This window comes from Panulirus ornatus, chromosome 24 (assembly GCF_036320965.1).
Source record: "Panulirus ornatus isolate Po-2019 chromosome 24, ASM3632096v1, whole genome shotgun sequence".
NCBI classification, from domain to species: Eukaryota; Metazoa; Arthropoda; class Malacostraca; order Decapoda; family Palinuridae; genus Panulirus; species Panulirus ornatus.
The window spans coordinates 7130205-7148421 of NC_092247.1; the positions used below are offsets into that span (position 1 = coordinate 7130205).

At 43.2% G+C, this 18217-nt stretch overlaps 2 protein-coding genes across 3 annotated transcripts in view; one reads left to right on the plus strand and one right to left on the minus strand.

The window, feature by feature from the left end:
- Positions 1-18217, minus strand: part of LOC139757062 (mitochondrial inner membrane protease subunit 1-like) — a 66050-nt gene that overhangs the window by 11982 nt on the left and 35851 nt on the right. The window lies entirely within an intron of this gene.
- Positions 501-16355, plus strand: LOC139756975 (glucose dehydrogenase [FAD, quinone]-like). 2 transcript variants are annotated; one of them, XM_071676916.1, is made up of 13 exons: positions 501-632; positions 7392-7577; positions 7926-8128; positions 8288-8477; positions 8645-8779; positions 9334-9455; positions 10856-10912; positions 11172-11285; positions 12135-12291; positions 12817-12974; positions 13599-13776; positions 14185-14410; positions 14618-16355. In XM_071676916.1, the coding sequence occupies exons 2-13, from the start codon at positions 7439-7441 to the stop codon at positions 14769-14771; spliced, it is 1833 nt and encodes a 610-aa protein (XP_071533017.1). In that variant the 5' UTR covers positions 501-632; positions 7392-7438; the 3' UTR covers positions 14772-16355. The 2 variants fall into 2 exon arrangements, with proteins under 2 accessions (XP_071533017.1, XP_071533018.1); XM_071676917.1 differs by lacking the exon at positions 501-632 and having other exon boundaries at positions 7023-7577.

The window sequence follows — 18217 nt, forward strand, 5'->3', positions numbered from 1 at the left end:
GTTGTACAACTAAGATTAGGACTGGTGAGTCTAGATAAGGTCCTGGAAGGTGTCATTATACCGACTCAATTTTCATTGTAAAATAATTAGCCACTGAAGAGAGGAAGGGGGCAATTATTTGCTAGTAGCTTTTATCTATCAATACATATCAGGTCAGACATAAAAGTAACATCCTGATAATAATCTATTACAATTCTCATTTCGCACGTTTATCAGTTTTATGAATGCAGATCACCACCTAGCTAGAGTTTACATACATGTGTATGGCCTATGCTTGGGTCTGAAGGTTTTATATTAAAGCAAATTAGATATAAGAGTGGGGTCGCTCACTTTCTCGGAGTCAAGAATCCCTCGGAATTTCTCCTCAGCTGAGACTATATCTTTTCTAATATTCCCCTTGTCTCAACAAGAGCCTGTGGCCACTTGCACGACGTCAGCAAGGTCAGCAATAGCCTCCGATGGGGCACCAACACTCTCTCACTTCTTCAGTACTGCTTCAGTCTCGCTCCACATCGCAAGCGGTTGGCAACCAGTTCCTCGGTTCATAAGCTTTCTTTTCTCTGGATCGTTCAACCCTTCTCCTGCAGCACCTGTGTACCTCCAGACATCTGTTGTCTTCAGACCTCAGAACGGTATTCTAATTTTCTGTTAGTTTTTCTCTGTATGAATGTCTGGCTGCCAATTGGTTTATCTTCTAGTAGGGAAAACCCTGTAGCTGCAGAATGGTCATATTAGCAAGCCCAGTTCTAATGCGAGGTTGTGTTCAGGGATTATAAAAGTGTTGGTGTGTTATTTTCAAACACAAACATAAGCGAACATTTACACACACACACACACACACACACACACACACACACACACACACACAGAAATGCCTATATATATACCCCGTAAATGAAGACAGTGATTTTTTTGCCCATTATGAAGTAATCTCATTTTTCTTAGTTATTAATGGTATTTTAGATTATTAGGTACGAAAGTTCACCATGAAGTGTCGGAACTAAACGTATACCTTTGCGCCTTAAGATTGCACGTGTGTGTGTGTGTTCACATTACCGGAACAGGTCGGGTGTGTGTTGAGGTGACATTACAGGCACAAGTTGAGCGTGCCTCCTCGGGGTACCATTATTAGGCTAGGTCAATTGTGTGTACTCGGGATGACATTGCTGGCACAAGTCACGTGTGTGTTCTCGGTGACATAACTGGGACAGTCAGGTGTGTTTTCTCGGGGACATACCTGGGTGGGACAGGTCAGGTGTATGTTCTTGGGCTGACATAATTGGGACTGGTCAGGTGTTTGCTGTGGTGTTATTACTGATACAAATCGGGTGTGTGCTCCCAAGATAACATTATCACAATAGGTCAACATTAGTGTGACTGTAAGGGCAGTGGCGTCTCTGAAGCCTATATGTACGTTGTGTGAGGTGTATCAATCAGATACGAATATCCTATTCGCTCTAGATTCGTCGATTGTGGTTGGTTCGAATTCTCAGGACTTCTTATTTGACATTTTCCTGCTCACTTGCGTTAACATTCAAACGAGTCACAAGTAACTTAAACCTAATGGACGTCTTTCCAATTTCTAGTCACCATTCTCATCGCCTTTTGACTGGGCACCTACAGAATGTAACCTGTACATTACAAAATTCGTTTGGATATTAATGCTTCGGATACCTTCGTATGCATCTTCTGCTTCAGAGTTTTCTTGTGTGAAATATCTGGTTAAGAATTTGTTTAGAATATTTACTTTGAAATTTATTTCCTGAAAGCTCGTACGTGTACTATAAAATTCTGGGCGTGGAATATGAGGCCTTTTACTCATACTTCTTCCAGTCACTGAATAAAAACGAGAAAAAGGCCTTCGTAGGCAATTGTGTGATGCCAATTCTTAACCACTTGTGTAATTTGTTACTTTGAGGCATACCCTTGATTTCAATATTTCAAAAGAGAAAAATATGTAAACGAGAAGGAAACCTAGCCTCGCTTAGATTCGTATATATCCATTTTAGTACACAGGGGCTGAAAGCATCAAGATTTGTCGGTCTGCCTTGTTGTGCAACACAAGTAAGGGTATATGAAGTGTTAAGGATCTTAGGTTAGGAATGAGTGCACGATTGAAATTCGGTGCTTCCTAACGTACAACTCCTTAACAAGAGAATGTATTACTCTTACGAAAAGAATGCCTGCTGGGGTAAAACGTCTTATAAAGAGGGAACTGAGGTTCAGTTATTTCCATATCATTGCATTGCTTCCGTGTTCTACTGGGGATAGGAGCCCGCCTCCACCCGGCCTTGTCCATATACATGATCCCTGAACTTAGTGAAAGTTGGGTCTAGAATGACTCTCAAACCTGGCTAAAGCAAGCAGCAGACTTAAAAGCGACGGGCAAGGACGGGAAGATTTACAATTGCATTTGAAAAGAATAGCCTCGCTTAAATACGATAATGTTCTTGAGATATTAATATCAGTTTATCATAAATCGTGATATATATATATATATATATATATACATATATATATATATATATATATATATATATATATATATATATATATATATATATATATATATATATATATATATGAGTGTGTGTGTGTGTGTGTGTGTGTGTGTGTGTGTGCCAAAGCACGTGTGTTTGTTTTGTGCGTATGTAGGTATGTATAGGTTCCTCAACTCATATTGCTAATCACTCATCCCCGAGGTTGAAGGTGCCACTGAAAACAACCTTGGCTTACTTCCCCCTCACTCCTTTACGAAGCCAGAAGAAAGACATTTTGATTATGCAGATGAAAGATGTAAAGAAGGTGTAATGAACACATGGCTATCAAAGTAGATGGGAAAATCTGAACAGGGAACTAAAAGTCTTCATCCAAGTTTAGTCAAGAAAAAAAGTGAATTGTGACCTGAACAGTATCATCAAGCTCTAAGTCCCTTCTTGTTTTGAGGTGTTACTTAACAGTTACAATCAGGAACAACATAAGAACTAGTCTGGTGACTGGTGGTGTTGCAAACTCTTATGTCAATTAAAGGCGACTGCAGTGCGGAGGCGGTATAACAGATGATGGTGTAGTGCAGTAGGTGTTGCTGGAGCAGAGGCATCAGTACCTGGATCGAAGGCACCGTGCTTGAAATAGAGGGATAAATGCCTGGATGGGAGGCATCCATGCCTGGATTAGAGGCATCATGGCCGGGATCAGAGGTATCAGTGCCTGGATCAGAGGTATCAATTCCTGGATAAGAGGCATCAGCACTTGGCAAGTGGAATCAGTGCCTGGATCAGAGGCATTAATGCCTAGATCACAGGCAACAGTCTGTCCAGTCGTCAACACTATATGATTTATATATTCGCATCGAATGACTTAAAGAAAATCATAAGGTATGTGGTTCAGCGTATAACCAGTTCCAAATGTTATTCTTCTTGAGTGTAACATCAATTTTCTGTCGAATATAACTTTATTAATCAAATCGTTTAACACATGTCCGAGGGTTCTCTGGCAGTAACTCAAAACTTCATATACTTTTATTCAATAATGTCCTGTCGTAGTTCGGTTCAGTGTACTGTTCCTAACTTAATTTAAGGGAACGGCTGACGAATTGAACTCATCAAGAAGGGAGATAATCTGTCTTAGATGAAATAACTTTTGAAAATTATTTCCCGTTTTTTTCGGTTCTCATCATTATTGCACGTAAAAAAAAAAAAACAACTCATATCCTGCTCTTCCATCACAAAGAAAATTTGCATAATTCTAAATCAGTGATTATATGTTATATTACCCCGGAAAAAGATGCACGTCAAGCCAAAATACTGATGATAATGTTTTATGATATGACAATAGTTCATGGTGACTCTTTAGTAGATATAAACACAGTTGATCCCTATAAACACAGTGATATGTATAGATACAACTGACTGATCTAAACATCTCGATTTAAACACAGCTGATCGATGTAAATACAGGGGGTTGATTTAAACACACCTGATCGATGTAAACACAGCTGATCGATGTAAACACAGCTGATCAGTGTAAACACAGCTGACCAATGTAAACACAGCTGATCGATGTAAATACAGGGGGTTGATCTAAACACACCTGATCGATGTAAACACAGCTGATCGATGTAAACCCAGCTGATTAATGTAAACTCAGCTGACCAATGTAAACACAGCTGATCGATGTAAACACAGCTGATCTATATAAACACAGCTGATTGATTTAAACACAGCTGATCTATGTATACACAGCTGATCGATATAAACAGCTGATCGCTGTAAATAAGCATTTGTCAGAATGAAACGTAGATCAGCTGGAGCGAGGGATGTGTGTGTATATATATATATATATATATATATATATATATATATATATATATATATATATATATATATATATATATATATATATGGCGATGGGAATAGATAAAGGCAGACAGTATGAATTATGTACATGTGTATATATATGTGTACATTGAGATGTATAGGTATGTATATTTGCGTGTGTGGACGTGTATGTATATACATGTGTATGTGGGTGGGTTGGGCCATTTCTTTCGTCTGTTTCCTTGCGCTACCTCGCTAACGCGGGAGACAGCGACAAAGCAATATATATATATATATATATATATATATATATATATATATATATATATATATATATTGGAAAGGACCACAGTTTTGTGCGTGATCAAGATATTCATATGAGTCCACGGGGAAAATGAAACACGATAAGTTATCGTGTTTCATTTTCCCCGTGGACTCATAGGAGTATATATATATATATATATATATATATATATATATATATATATATATATATATATATATATATATGGGGGAAACGCCGGAAATTGTTGAAAGATACGGATGACTAATGTATTCTCTAGGAGAGGCTGGCTACGTCCGTGACCTGGGGTAGTGCGACTGCATGCGAAAGGCACTTGCTTGTACTTTCACTGACCTAGGTAAGAATAAATATACTTATCACGCTGGTTGGAAAGGCTTCCTATATTGGTTTACTTCCTAAATTGCTGATGACGCGATCGATATATAAGATAGATCGATGCAGACAGTCAGACAAACGTATTGCTGGGAAGCAGCGAATTTTTTCAAGTTCATCATCGGAGAAAAAAAAAATCCTAGCGGCAGTAACTCATACCACATCCCAGGGCAGATTGAAAAATCAACCCGATAGTATATGGTTCCGCATAGACGCAGTTTAAATCATCGCTCACTACAATCACTCAGTGCTACATTCCAACTGCAAAGGCACACACACACACACACACACACACACAGAACTGGATAAGCCGTCAGACTAGAGCAAGTCCCACGCTTCTCTCGTTTGATAAGTTTCTCTTTACACGATCTCCCCTGTTCCCACCAAGCCTAAGTGCGTTTGTCATTTCACACACTTTAAGCTACAGGTGTTGGATGTATCATTCATGGTTCATCAGTTCACTTTTGGTAGTGCGCAAGTGCGTTGTTTCTGGTATGAAAGTGCGTAATTTTGCCATTGATATATTGCAAACACATTGTGATTAGTGCCATATTGCGTTGCGGTAAATGCACATGCGTTATTGCTATTCTGTGAATGAATACTTCGGTAATGTCTAATTTGTAAGCGAGTTCTATAATATCTATCTTTTTTAAAATATGTCAAACTAACAACGCCTATTTTTTTAATTACGGCTAGGCCTTGATGATGACGTCTGCCTGTTGCTGGAGCGTTTTATACAAATAAACTCTCGCGCACAATTTCCTCAGCGCATACGATGTTTACACCCACAGCTCGGCGCATGCCCCACACCTAAAGGAAACCTCTGACCCTTTCTCGTCTCATACAAAAGCAACATTCTTAAAGGTGCTCGAGTTAGTAATGCTCCTCACGTGTGTGTGTGTGTGTGTGTGTGTGTGTGTGCTGAATGTTGCATAAACTCTTTGTATATGATCTGCTCTGCCAAGATCTGCTTCTACATCTAACAGTAGAAGGCGGGTTAAAATGTTGATATTTGGCTAACGGGTTCCATATATATCCATAGCCGGGAGTCTCTTCGGATGAATTTACTTAATCCGGATCCTTTTCAAAACTGATATCTATGGAATCATACTGGCGAACACTTGAAAACGATCTTTATCTCAGGTGGTTGAAAAGATACATTAAAATCAAAGATCATACATACAAATATAAGAAAACACACAATTGTTAAGATATGATATTTTCTCTGTGCAAGTCACAGCCCTGGTGACCCAGTGGAGAATAAACGTTGTGAGCGACTTCAAGTCACTTCTGGGCAACCGACCTTACCTGACATTTGTTGAAGGAAAGTACCAGACAGGAAAACAAAATGATTAGATTTTAAATACGATAAGAAAAAATCATAAAAGATAAAAAGATAATATGACGTCTTTTCTTGATTCGTATGTAACAGTAAGTGTTGGAGGATGGTCACCAGACATAAAATATCAAACTCGGAAGAGGTTAGCAGGAAGGAAAGCCCTTTCTCTCGCCTTTCACCACTGACACACTTAATGTTATGTCATATGCTGAGCAGCGCAGCCCACAGCAGTCGTGTGCACCTCCTGCATGATGTTCAGGATTCTATGGACTATTCCACTTGGTATTGGCCCACTGAACCCCAATTAAGCAGTGGATTCTCACGACAATGCACAAAACAAAGGTTGGCCACTGTCAACATTTAGTTGAAGGTTAGAAGCAATGATGTTAGCGTTTTCCTTTGTCAGTAACATGTCTCTGCTGCGCTATAACACTATACAGTCTTTTGTATGCAGTTAGTGTACGTAGCCTATTTACAACTAGTGACCACCTGTGTCATGCACACGTCTCGGTGACACCACTGACAAGAGGTAAGGAGGAGTGAGGAAGTATTCTAATTAGCATATGAATGCGAACCATCTGGTTTACACACGGAATACTTTGTATTTCTGTGGGAGGATGATAAAAGGTCAGAGCCAAGATAAGTGTTAGAGAAGGTTTGATAATGGCGACGCAAGGGTGAATCATGTTCCACATATCTTCCGTCCTGCAGCGCCCAGGAAGCAGGCTAAGTCCACCTGGTGGGACAAAACAGGCCAAAAAGTGTGGTGATGTGAAAATGTCTTTTTTTTTTCGAGGGAAGAACTTGAGGAATAAGTATTTAGTGTCTTCAGCGTAGAACCTGTACTCTGGGCATAAGGGGATCTTATATGTTGATGGAGTGGGCCACTCGCTGATCAAAGGCGCTACAAACATGCCTTCTAAACGGAACGCTTAGAATTAGAAGCATGTACCCATTATGGTCCCTCACTGTGCCTTACACGGAAGAGAAACGAAGAAAACGTAAGGCCAGAGAAAGGGATGAGAAGGGTTTTATTGTTGACTTATATCTTTGACAGTGTCAGTAGCGGGAAGGTGAAGGTCTATGGAGGCTTGGCGCTAGAAGATGAGTAACCACCTCCAGCTGCTACGAACAGTGCCCGTGGCACTACTGCGTCTGCTGCTGGCCGTCATCCTGAAGGAGGCTGGCGAACACGACTACGACGCCTCCCTCAGACTCAGCCTGCAGTACGACTTCATCATAGGTATGGATCTTGATGGCTCCGTGTCTGTCTGTCTCTCTATCTTTCTGTCTGTGTCTGTGGGACTGTTTGTCTGCTTGTGCATGGGTCTGTGGTTGTCTGTCTGTCTCTTTGTTGGATATTTCATCCCCTGTCTCTCTGTCTTTTGTCTTTCTGTCCTTGTGTTTCGACGACACTTTTTTTCTTATTTCTCCACTGCGTTACTGTCTCTCCCTCTGTTTATCTGTTGATCTTGTGTCTGTCTGTTTGTATGTTTGAATGCGTCTGTCTGCCTGAGTGCCCGTATCTATTTTTTTGGGTATATCTATCTCTTACATCCACAGTGGAGCTTTCATACCCGGTCCTTTGCAGTAGGCGGAGGATCGGCAGGGAGTGTGCTGGCCTCACGGTTGTCTGAGGTGAGTGGGTGGCAGGTCCTTCTCTTGGAGGCAGGAGGCAAGCCGCCTCCTGAGAGTCACGTCCCAGGCTACCATCAACTGCTCCTGAGAGGCGACGCTGACTGGAATTACTTAACAACCCCGCAACGCAACTCTTTCAACGGATTCACAGATAATGTAAGTCCTGAGAGAGAGAGAGAGAGAGAGAGAGAGAGAGAGAGAGAGAGAGAGAGAGAGAGAGAGAGAGAGAGAGAGAGAGATTGTAGCCTATATACCTGCAACATGTGAGCAGAATCGTTCTAACTCTGACTTCGCCACCAACTCTACTTTCCACAGCGCATTCCCTACCCGCGAGGCCGCGTCATCGGAGGGAGTTCGGTGATCAACTCGTTGTTCTACGTGAGGGGAAACAGGCGCGACTTCGACAACTGGGAGGCCATGGGCAACCCGGGCTGGAGCTACAGGGAGGTCCTGAAGTACTTCAAGAAAATGGAGGACTACAGGGGAAGGGTTAATAAGCAGACGGGTGAGTGATCTGGTTGCTGATATGAGGAGAGAGTATCCAGCAACCCCTGGCTCCCGACTCTGTTAACAACTCAGTAAGTTGTGTAAAATGAATACTTTTCATGGTTTGACATCTGGGAAGATGGTCAACGGACGGAGCCTATGATTGATCTGTCTTCCCCCCCACAGTCTCCCTGCACGGGTACGGCGGCCCGCTCTCCGTCGAGAACAAGCGATGGCGTACACAGATCATCGACGGCTTCCTGAAGGCCGGCAGGCAGCTAGGCTACAGGATCGTCGACCCCAGCGATCCTGACCAGATCGGTGAGTTCCGACTCTTCATCCCCAAGTGTGCGTTGTCTAATTTCGACGCCAGGATGTACTCGGGTCTCATCTTGATTTCTGAAATGTTGGAAAGTATCGTTGCCACCTGTTCATCCTCTCTCCCGCAGTCTATCCTTCCTCCCACAGCCTATTCTTCTTCCACAGCCTATTCTCCTCCCGCAGCCTATCCTTCCTCCCGCAGTCTAGCCAATCATCCACTTCTTTACTTCGTTATCTCCCGAGAGTCACTCCCCATCTGTTTCCCGCTGTTGGTCCTCATCCAAACGTTACCCAGCCAAGTGGTATTTTGGGAATTCTTTCTTCATTCCTATTCTCCAGACGTCCCAGTCATCTCTGCTTCTTTACTTCACTTATTTTCATATCTATCTATCTATCTATCTGTAGATCAGGATTTGTGGAGGAGTGTCAGATACCATGACCGTACAGTAACAACAGTAGAAACTGTCATGTTAAATCAGTATTCTCTGTGACCTAATGATAGACATTCAAACTCCTCTTAATCTCCCTTCTAAACCATACACTTAACCCCACAGGTTTCTTTGAGGTGGACCTGACGACCCGTAACGGGATGCGCTGGTCCACTGCCGAGGCTTACATCAAACCCTCCGCCTCCAGACCCAACCTGCACGTCGTCCTCAACGCCCACGTCACCAAGGTGAGATGATACTACGTTTACGTGTGTGTGTGTGTGTGTGTGTGTGTGTGTGTGTGTGTGTGTGTGTGTGTGTGTGTGTGTCTGTCTGTCTGTCTGTCTGTCTGTGTGTGTGTGTGTGTGTATTTCTAGACCTACTAAGGAAAATCAAAGAAGGATTTTTTTTTTTCTTTTTGCTTAGGCGCTTTCGTGTATTTCAACACATCTTCAGAAGTAAATAGTAACAAATAACAGATGTAGGACAATATACAGAGACACCAGGAGATGTTATCAGGACCACATGTTACACGGTGATGAAGGAGGCAGTGAGGGTGGTATGGAAGACCCAGGTGGTGTCAGAGGACACTCAGGTAACAAACCTCGACCCTACCACTCAGGTCACTACGGATGGGTCAGGTCATCAACCTTCTCGCTTAGGTCACTACGACTGTGTCAGGTCATCAACCTTCTGCTTTATTTCAGAGTGACCCGAGCAAGAGGGTTGATGATCTGACACACCCATAGTGACCTGAGTGGGATGGTCGGCCAGTATGTCCTCTGACTCCACGTGGGTTACAATACCACCCTCACTCACCTGCTTTGAGTTTCCTTCGTGTGGAACACGTTCATCTGTGATCGTCACATGTCTGATATATATATATATATATATATATATATATATATATATATATATATATATATATTTTTCGCTGTCTCCCGCGTTTGCGAGGTAGCGCAAGGAAACAGACGAAAGAAATGGCCCAACCCACCCCCATACACATGTATATACATACGTCCACACACGCAAATATACATACCTACACAGCTTTCCATGGTTTACCCCAGACGCTTCACATGCCCTGATTCAATCCACTGACAGCACGTCAACCCCGGTATACCACATCGCTCCAATTCACTATATTCCTTGCCCTCCTTTCACCCTCCTGCATGTTCAGCCCCCGATATACTTGTAGTATATCGTCAAACAATACGAAGTATTTCCTCTGCGCTCACTGTCGGCCACAGAGGTGAAGCCATGTTTGGAGAGCGGGTTAGTCTACCCTGAGCCTTCGCAACATAGTTGACTTTTACACAATCTTTCCCGAAAAGATTCGCGATCAGCGAGTATTCAGATCCAGTGACCATTTCTTTTACTTTCTTTATCAGCAGTTACTTTATATATGACTAAATATATAACACAAGCGAAACGTGTGATGTTGTATTTAGTATAAACATGAATGATAAGTGAAATGAATGGCTGGAGCGTCTAAAGAGATCTATTACGTAGGCGTTTTCGTAAGGTCAAGGAACATTTACTTAACCTGTTTACGTCTTTTCACTGTTCTTATGATATCCTTCGCCAAGTATAATATACCCTAAAGGAATGATACAAACATAATACTCCTTTATTTCCTTCTTTACAGATAATATTTGATGAGAACAAGCGTGCGGTTGGGGTTCATTTTCAGCATAGAAAGAAGGTAAATAACGACCGTTCTTTTAAATGATTCGTTTTTATATCTTTCATTTCCTTTAGGATTTGACGAAACTTGACTGTGTTAGTAAAATTACGAGGCAATGAATCATTCTTATCTGCCTTCTACTTTCTGTAATGATGTAATGAATATGTAAATAACTGGCTTTTACCGATAACAGGATACGACACTGATGCAACGCTCTCTCTCTCTCTCTCTCTCTCTCTCTCTCTCTCTCTCTCTCTCTCTCTCTCTCGTCGTGCAGGTCAAGGTTGCCCGTGCCAGGAGGGAGGTCGTGCTCTCCGCTGGAACCATCGGCTCGCCACACATCCTCATGCTGTCTGGAGTGGGCCCAGCTGAACACCTCCAGTACCACGGTGTAAGTACTGACTGGCCACCACTGTTGTAGTGTAAGTACTGACTGGCCACTACTGTTGTAGTGTAAGTACTGACTGGCCACCACTGTTGTAGTGTAAGTACTGACTAGCCACTACTGTTGTAGTGTAAGTACTGACTGGCCACCACTGTTGTAGTGTAAGTACTGACTGGCCACTACTGTTGTAGTGTAAGTACTGACTGGCCACCACTGTTGTAGTGTAAGTACTGACTGGCCACTACTGTTGTGGTGTAAGTACTGACTGGCCACTACTGTTGTAGTGTAAGTACTGACCGGCCACTACTGTTGTAATGTAAGTAATGGGCCTAGCTCGATCAACCATGATACTTATAAATATTATTGATATTTCTCCACTATCGTCATATATGTGATATTAATATTTCTCAGTTAAAACCATGGTATCGGTAGTGATATTGTTGTGTTAAACGTGATATAAGCACTGATGTCTTCACTGCCTGCTGGTCCTTCTCTCCACCTACCACTCCTCATCCACTCCCTGCTCTAAATCCATCATCCCCCGCTGTCCACTACCGTCCACCTACCACTCCTTCTCCACCCCTCTCCCCTACCGTCCACCCACCACTCTTCCTCCACTCCCTGCCCTTCCCCTTCCACCCCTCTACACTCCCGTCCACCCACCACTCCTCATCCACTCCCTGCCCTTCCCCTTCCACCCCTTTCCACTACCGTCCACCCACCACTCTTCCCCCACTCCCTGCCCTTCCCCTTCCACCCCTCTACACTCCCGTCCACCCAGCACTCCTCCACTCCCTGCTCTTCTCCCTCTCCCCCTCTCCACTACCGTCACCTACCATCCCTCCTCCACCTCAGATCCCCCTGGTGGCCAACGTGCCAGGTGTCGGCCAGAACTTAAATGATCACCCGTACCTCAGTGGTCCCACCTGGACCGTCAAGAATGGCTCTGCCTACCACATCCTGGATACATTAAGACCCAACATCATCAAGCAATATATCAACCAGAGGGATGGTAGGTCTGCTTCCGTTTGGTAAAGTTACCCCTTGAAAGGCATGAAGAATGTACGCAGTAACGATAGAGATGTGTCGATCAGACTGGTGCAACTGTGTGTGTGTGTGTGTGTGTGTGTGTCACTGGTGCATATATACATATGCAAGTTACAGACTCGGGGAGAATGTGATGCATCCTGTTGCATTAATGTGTACCAAAGAAGGTCACTTGAGAATGCAGAAGGCTTATGATAGAGTAACTATTACTATATATTTTCTATTCTACCTCAAACTGAAGAAAAAAAAAAGATGTGTAAGTCGTAGACTGACGTTAAACTCTTTATAGAACTTTATATAAAAAGATAGATAGATGGATACTTGATACAGATACAGTTGAAAATAGAGTTAGTCGCATGGAGAGATAGATAGATGGATACTTGATACAGATACAGTTGAACATAGAGTTAGTCGCATGGATAGATAGATAGAGAAGCAAGTAATACAATATCTATTCCCTTGTGTCGTACCTAACATGTAGTGTACACAGGGTTGCTGTCTATACCCATATCTATCGAGGGCTACGCATGGCCGCTGTCGGAAGTGGGTGACCCATCCTGGCCTGAAGTGCAAGTGGCCTTCCTGCCCTTCACCCTGGGCAATGATAATGGCCTCATCACCCCATATGTCCTCGGCATCAAGCAAGAGGTAGTACCTACTCCTCCTCTTCTTCCACCTCCTCCTCCACTTCTTCCCCTCACGTTGGTGGCAAGGGACTTTGAGTGTAACAGTGTGTATGTGTGTGTGTGTGTGTGTGTGTGTGTGTGTGTGTGTGTGTACGCATGCGTGTGCACATATGCTGTGCGTCTGTCAGTGCCTGTGTGGTCGTGCGTGGATGGATGTGTCTGTATTAAGGAAGGTTAACGCGTTGTGTTCACCACAGGAAAGCCTGAGGTCAGAACTATGGTGTCGTCTGAGTCACTGGTTGTCAAATACTGTGTGTGTGTGGCAATGGAGAGGCGGAGTGTGTGTTTGTTAAGTGATCGTCAGAATCTCTCTCTCTCTCTCTCTCTCTCTCTCTCTCTCTCTCTCTCTCTCTCTCTCTCTAAATAGTGTTAAGGCCAGACCACCTCACTTGGACCTTGGGTTTGTGTATCTGTGTAAATCTCTCTCTCTCTGTCTCTCTCTCTCTCTCTCTCTCTCTCTCTCTCTCTCTCTCTCCATACTGCACATGCATCTCGAGCCCAATGTCCTCCTCCCATTGTCCTCCTCACAATGTCCTCCTCACAATGTCCTCCTCACATTCGCTTTCTACTTCCACCCACGAGTCAGCTGTACAAGAGCTACTTCACTCCGCTGGCTGGCCTGGAGGGTTTCTCGATCGGGCCAACGTTGAACCGGCCCAAGAGCCGTGGCTCCGTCACCCTCAACTCCAGCGACCCATTCGACTCCCCGATCATCCACACCAACTACTTCTCTCACCCGGACGACATAGCAGCCGTTGTTAGGGGTGAGTGAGAGGGCTAAGGGTCTAAAGTGGGGTTGTTAAGAGCTTCGGGATGGTCCGTTGTCATGGAGATAAGATTAGGAGTTAAGGACAGGTTATGGGAGCAGGGGGAGAGAGAGAGAGAGAGAGAGAGAGAGAGAGAGAGAGAGAGAGAGAGAGAGAGAGAGAGAGAGAGAGACATATGGGAGGTCAGAGGTTAATAAGATCAGATGTGTGAGCGAGGTTAGGAAGTCTAGTATTATCCTCAGCTCAGAGAGGTCGTCCACAGGGGTTGTAGCAGGCAACAGGTTAAGGAAAAAGGTCAGAGGGTGAGGTAGGGAGGAAGGTGGCTGATATACGTATCAAGTAATAAAGGTCAAAACAGTGAGCACCGTCGCAATATCTCTATCATCCCCTCCCTCACCGTTGCAGGGATCAGGTTCTCGCTCAAGGTGGCGTCGATGCCGGCGCTGAAGTACGACTTTGAGGCGAAGTTCTACGACCGGTTGCTGCCGGGGTGCGAGCACGAGGTCCCAGGATCAGACAGGTACTGGGAATGCTACGCCAGGAGCCTCACCAACACCATCTACCACCCAGCTGGCACCTGCAAGATGGGCCCGCCCACAGACCCCTACAGCGTCGTCAACGAAAGACTGGCGTAAGTTCTGAGAGAGAGAGAGAGAGAGAGAGAGAGAGAGAGAGAGAGAGAGAGAGAGAGAGAGAGAGAGAGAGAGAGAGAGAGAGAGAGAGAGAGATGTGTAGTGATGAACAACAGACTGTGGTTGCGAGAGCAGGAAGAGGGGTAAGGCAAATAGTAACCACATCAAAAGTTGGGTTTTAATGTTCCTTGTATGTGTCTACGCAGGGCGAGGGGTCTGGCTGGGCTGAGGATCGTGGACGCCTCCATCATGCCACAGATCACCTCGAGCAACATCAACGCCCCGACCATTATGATCGCTGAGAAGGCATCCGACCTCATTAAGGAAGACTGGGGCGTCCTCGCTATGCCCTATGGATGACGCTGTACGTCAACGCATTTTGGCATCGAAGCGACATTGTGAACTCCGTTGCCACCACAAGATGGTCAGATTCAGTTCAAACTAAGGTTACAAGAGTTTACGTATCCGGTAAAGCCTCGCCCATCACGTCTTCTAAGTGAAAAGTAGACCTGATGGCGTTTAATTCCTTATAAGTAAATTCTAAAATACAGTTCGTAAGTCAAGCCAGTATATGCGGAAAATATTTCCATAGAAACAATCTTTTGGGCATTGCTTTATTTTCTCAATTATTCACACAAAAAAAATCACGCTTTTAACAGAAGAAAAATTGGATTTACGTCGTTTTGCTATGGTATATGATCGCTATAGGAAATGCTTACGTATTTCACTGTATCAATCGTGTCTCGCAGTCTCTCCCAAACCCTAGAGACTGGCTGGCACCTTCACAAACTACCTCGGAATTGGAATGTTATTGGCGGGAAACTGCGCGAGGGTTGGTACTTAACAACACGTTGAGCTCCCATGGCGAGTCCCTCCTAGCAGAATACTGGATGGGGAGCTTACTGTGGCCAGGCAGTTTTCTAGGAAGGGTAGGGGAGTTTACTGTGGCCAGGCAGTTTTCTGGGAATGGTAGGAGTTCACTGTGGCCAGGCAGTTTTCTAGGAAGGGTAGGGGAAGTTTACTGTGGCCAGGGAGTTCTCTAGGAAGGGTAGGGGGAGTTTACTGTGGCCAGGAAGTTCTCTAGGAAGGGTAGGGGAGTTTACTGTGGCCAGGAAGTTCTCTAGGAAGGGTAGGGGAGTTTACTGTGGCCAGGAAGTTCTCTGGGAAGGGTAGGGGGAGTTTACTGTGGCCAGGGAGTTCTCTGGGAAGGGTAGGGGAGTTTACTGTGGCCAGGGAGTTCTCTGGGAAGGGTAGGGGAGTTTACTGTGGCCAGGGAGTTCTCTGGGAAGGGTAGGGGAGTTTACTGTGGCCAGGGAGTTCTCTGGGAAGGGTAGGGGGAGTTTACTGTGGCCAGGGAGTTCTCTGGGAAGGGTAGGGGAAGTTTATTGTGGCCAGGAAGTTCTCAGTACTGTTCCTTATGTTACATTAACCCAAACACGAGAGCGACATACAAAGCGAGTGTGAGGTGACACTGTATATTTTTTCCAGGTATCTAATAACACAGCGTTATTATGAAACCATGGAGATGCACGCGATCATTCAAATACACAAGAGGTTCAGCTGAAAAAAAACCACACGAAGAAGAAAGCCTACATTACCATAGGGTATATAATTGAATATTACTGAATACAATGGATTTCGAACAGCAAAAGACCTCTGTGTCGTGATGAGGCTTTGTGATTAGGAGAAGAGAACAGAAACTTACCTGGAATCAAGATTCAGGTTAACAAGTGACGTTCAATGTGTCAATGATTAAGGAGGTTGATGGCTATGATGGTGATGTCTTGACTCTATCATTAACGTTTTCAGTCCCATTTGGTGATATAATAACAGACTGGTGGATGGTAAAACCTTTGCTCAATCAAATGTAACTTATTTTAGATATATGTATTTATTAAATCATCCATGATTAACCAAGGACCCCACCCTGGTAGGGCCCGAGTGTGCCAATAAAGTATATATATATATATATATATATATATATATATATATATATATATATATATATATATATATATATATATATATATATATATGCTGTATATTCTACAAGTTTATTGTATAAATGTTAACACAATTGTTGCAATACTCAATAAATTAAAGAACATAAATCAAAATGTATTTCTGTTATCCTCATGAGATTTCAATTTGCATGAGATTCTTGATATACGAGGCATGAGTGTTAGCTGTATTTACTGACGTATGGCCATGAAAAGAAAACATGTACGTCCTTAAGCTGATTTATTCATACACTTTATTTTCTTACGTTAAGCTATATTCAGCTATTTCTTACGTTAAGCTATATATTAAGATATATTCATCCAACATTGTAACAGATGAAATTGCCAAATTCATAAGAACCCGTTCGTGAGTCGAACAATCCTAAATAGCGGTGAAATTCTAATCATATAATGATATAAACGCTCCCAGTGAGAGGAAAACGTCCCCAGAACGTAAAAATGACGTTAAGGATATATAAAAGGATACGTTTCCTACAACAAATGATAAACCTGAATTTGATGATAATGATCATGATAATACATAAGTCTTTTCACAAAATCAAAATATATTTTGGCTGGGAGGAACACTGATGGTCGGGGCGGAGGGCGATTATACGAGGGAGGGAGTATGTGTGGAGAGAGAGCGGATGTCGTATGGGGGTAAAGGGGGAAACGGTGTGTCTGCACCTGACATGTCAGGTCGAAGGACTCAGGAGTTATAGGTCATAGTTCCTAACGTCCTAAAGCGTCAGGTATGGATAGACCGCTGCCTTCCCCAGGGACACGCGGTTCATTTGAAAATCCAGTGGCCTGAGCCCCAGGTAGATGATGGGATTAAGGTAGGTCCCGGTAACCTAACCCGATGGAAAAAAAAAAAATCTACAATTTTAGTCTATAAAGAAACCTCATCTTTTCTGATGGAACAGAAACAAGTAAATAAATATGTATACAATATTCCGGATCTTGTAACGGTTTTGTTTGCTGGCATCAAGGAATAAACTGGAGATCTATTGATAAAATAAATTTATGCTAGTTATAGGCAAATTTAGTTTTCTTTAATCTTAACTGTTTGTAGAAAACGAATTTTGTCGGCGTAAAATGGCGGAGTAACTATTATGTTTTAACGTTTTTCTTACTAAATATGCTAAACTCCTATAGAATAAACATTGGCCACCTAGTCAATCCCAAAATATAAACGTTTTATTAGTACATTAAATCCTAATTAATTGCTTCAGCAAACTTCGAGTATATGAGGGAGGGAGTATGTGTGGAGGGAGAGCGGATGTCCTGTCGGGGTAAGGGGGAACGGTGGGTCTGCACCTGACCTGACCTGACATGTCAAGTCGAGCGGCTCAAGAGTATACGTCATAGTTCCTAACGTCCTGAAGCGTCAGGTATGGACTGCTGATTTCCCCAGGGTCACGTGGTTCATTTGAAAAGCCAGTGTTTCTTATGTCCTGAGCCCGAGGTATATGTTGGGATTAAGGAAGGTCTCGGCAACCAGAGCAATCCTTTGAAAACAAATCTCTTGATATTTTTTGATTTAAAGAAACCTCATCTTTTCTGATGGAGTAGGAACAAGTACATAAATATGTATATAACATTCCGAATCTTGCAACGGTTTTGTTTGTTGGCATCAATGAATAAACTGGAGATCTATTGATAAATAGAATCTATAATGGTTATAGTTACATTTAATTTTCTCTAATCTCAATTGCTGATAGAAAACAAATTTTTAGGAGTAATATAGAGGGATAACTATAATGCTTTCACATTTTTTTCCTTACTGAATTTGCTAAGCTCCTA

Bases quoted from the DNA above. Each gene is read 5' to 3' on its own strand.
- LOC139756975 (XM_071676916.1), top strand. From the start codon at position 7,439: ATGAGTAACCACCTCCAGCTGCTACGAACAGTGCCCGTGGCACTACTG. The intron at 8,129-8,287 runs GTAAGTCCTGAG...TACTTTCCACAG, and splicing joins TCAACGGATTCACAGATAAT to CGCATTCCCTACCCGCGAGG. The intron at 14,411-14,617 runs GTAAGTTCTGAG...GTGTCTACGCAG, and splicing joins GTCGTCAACGAAAGACTGGC to GGCGAGGGGTCTGGCTGGGC.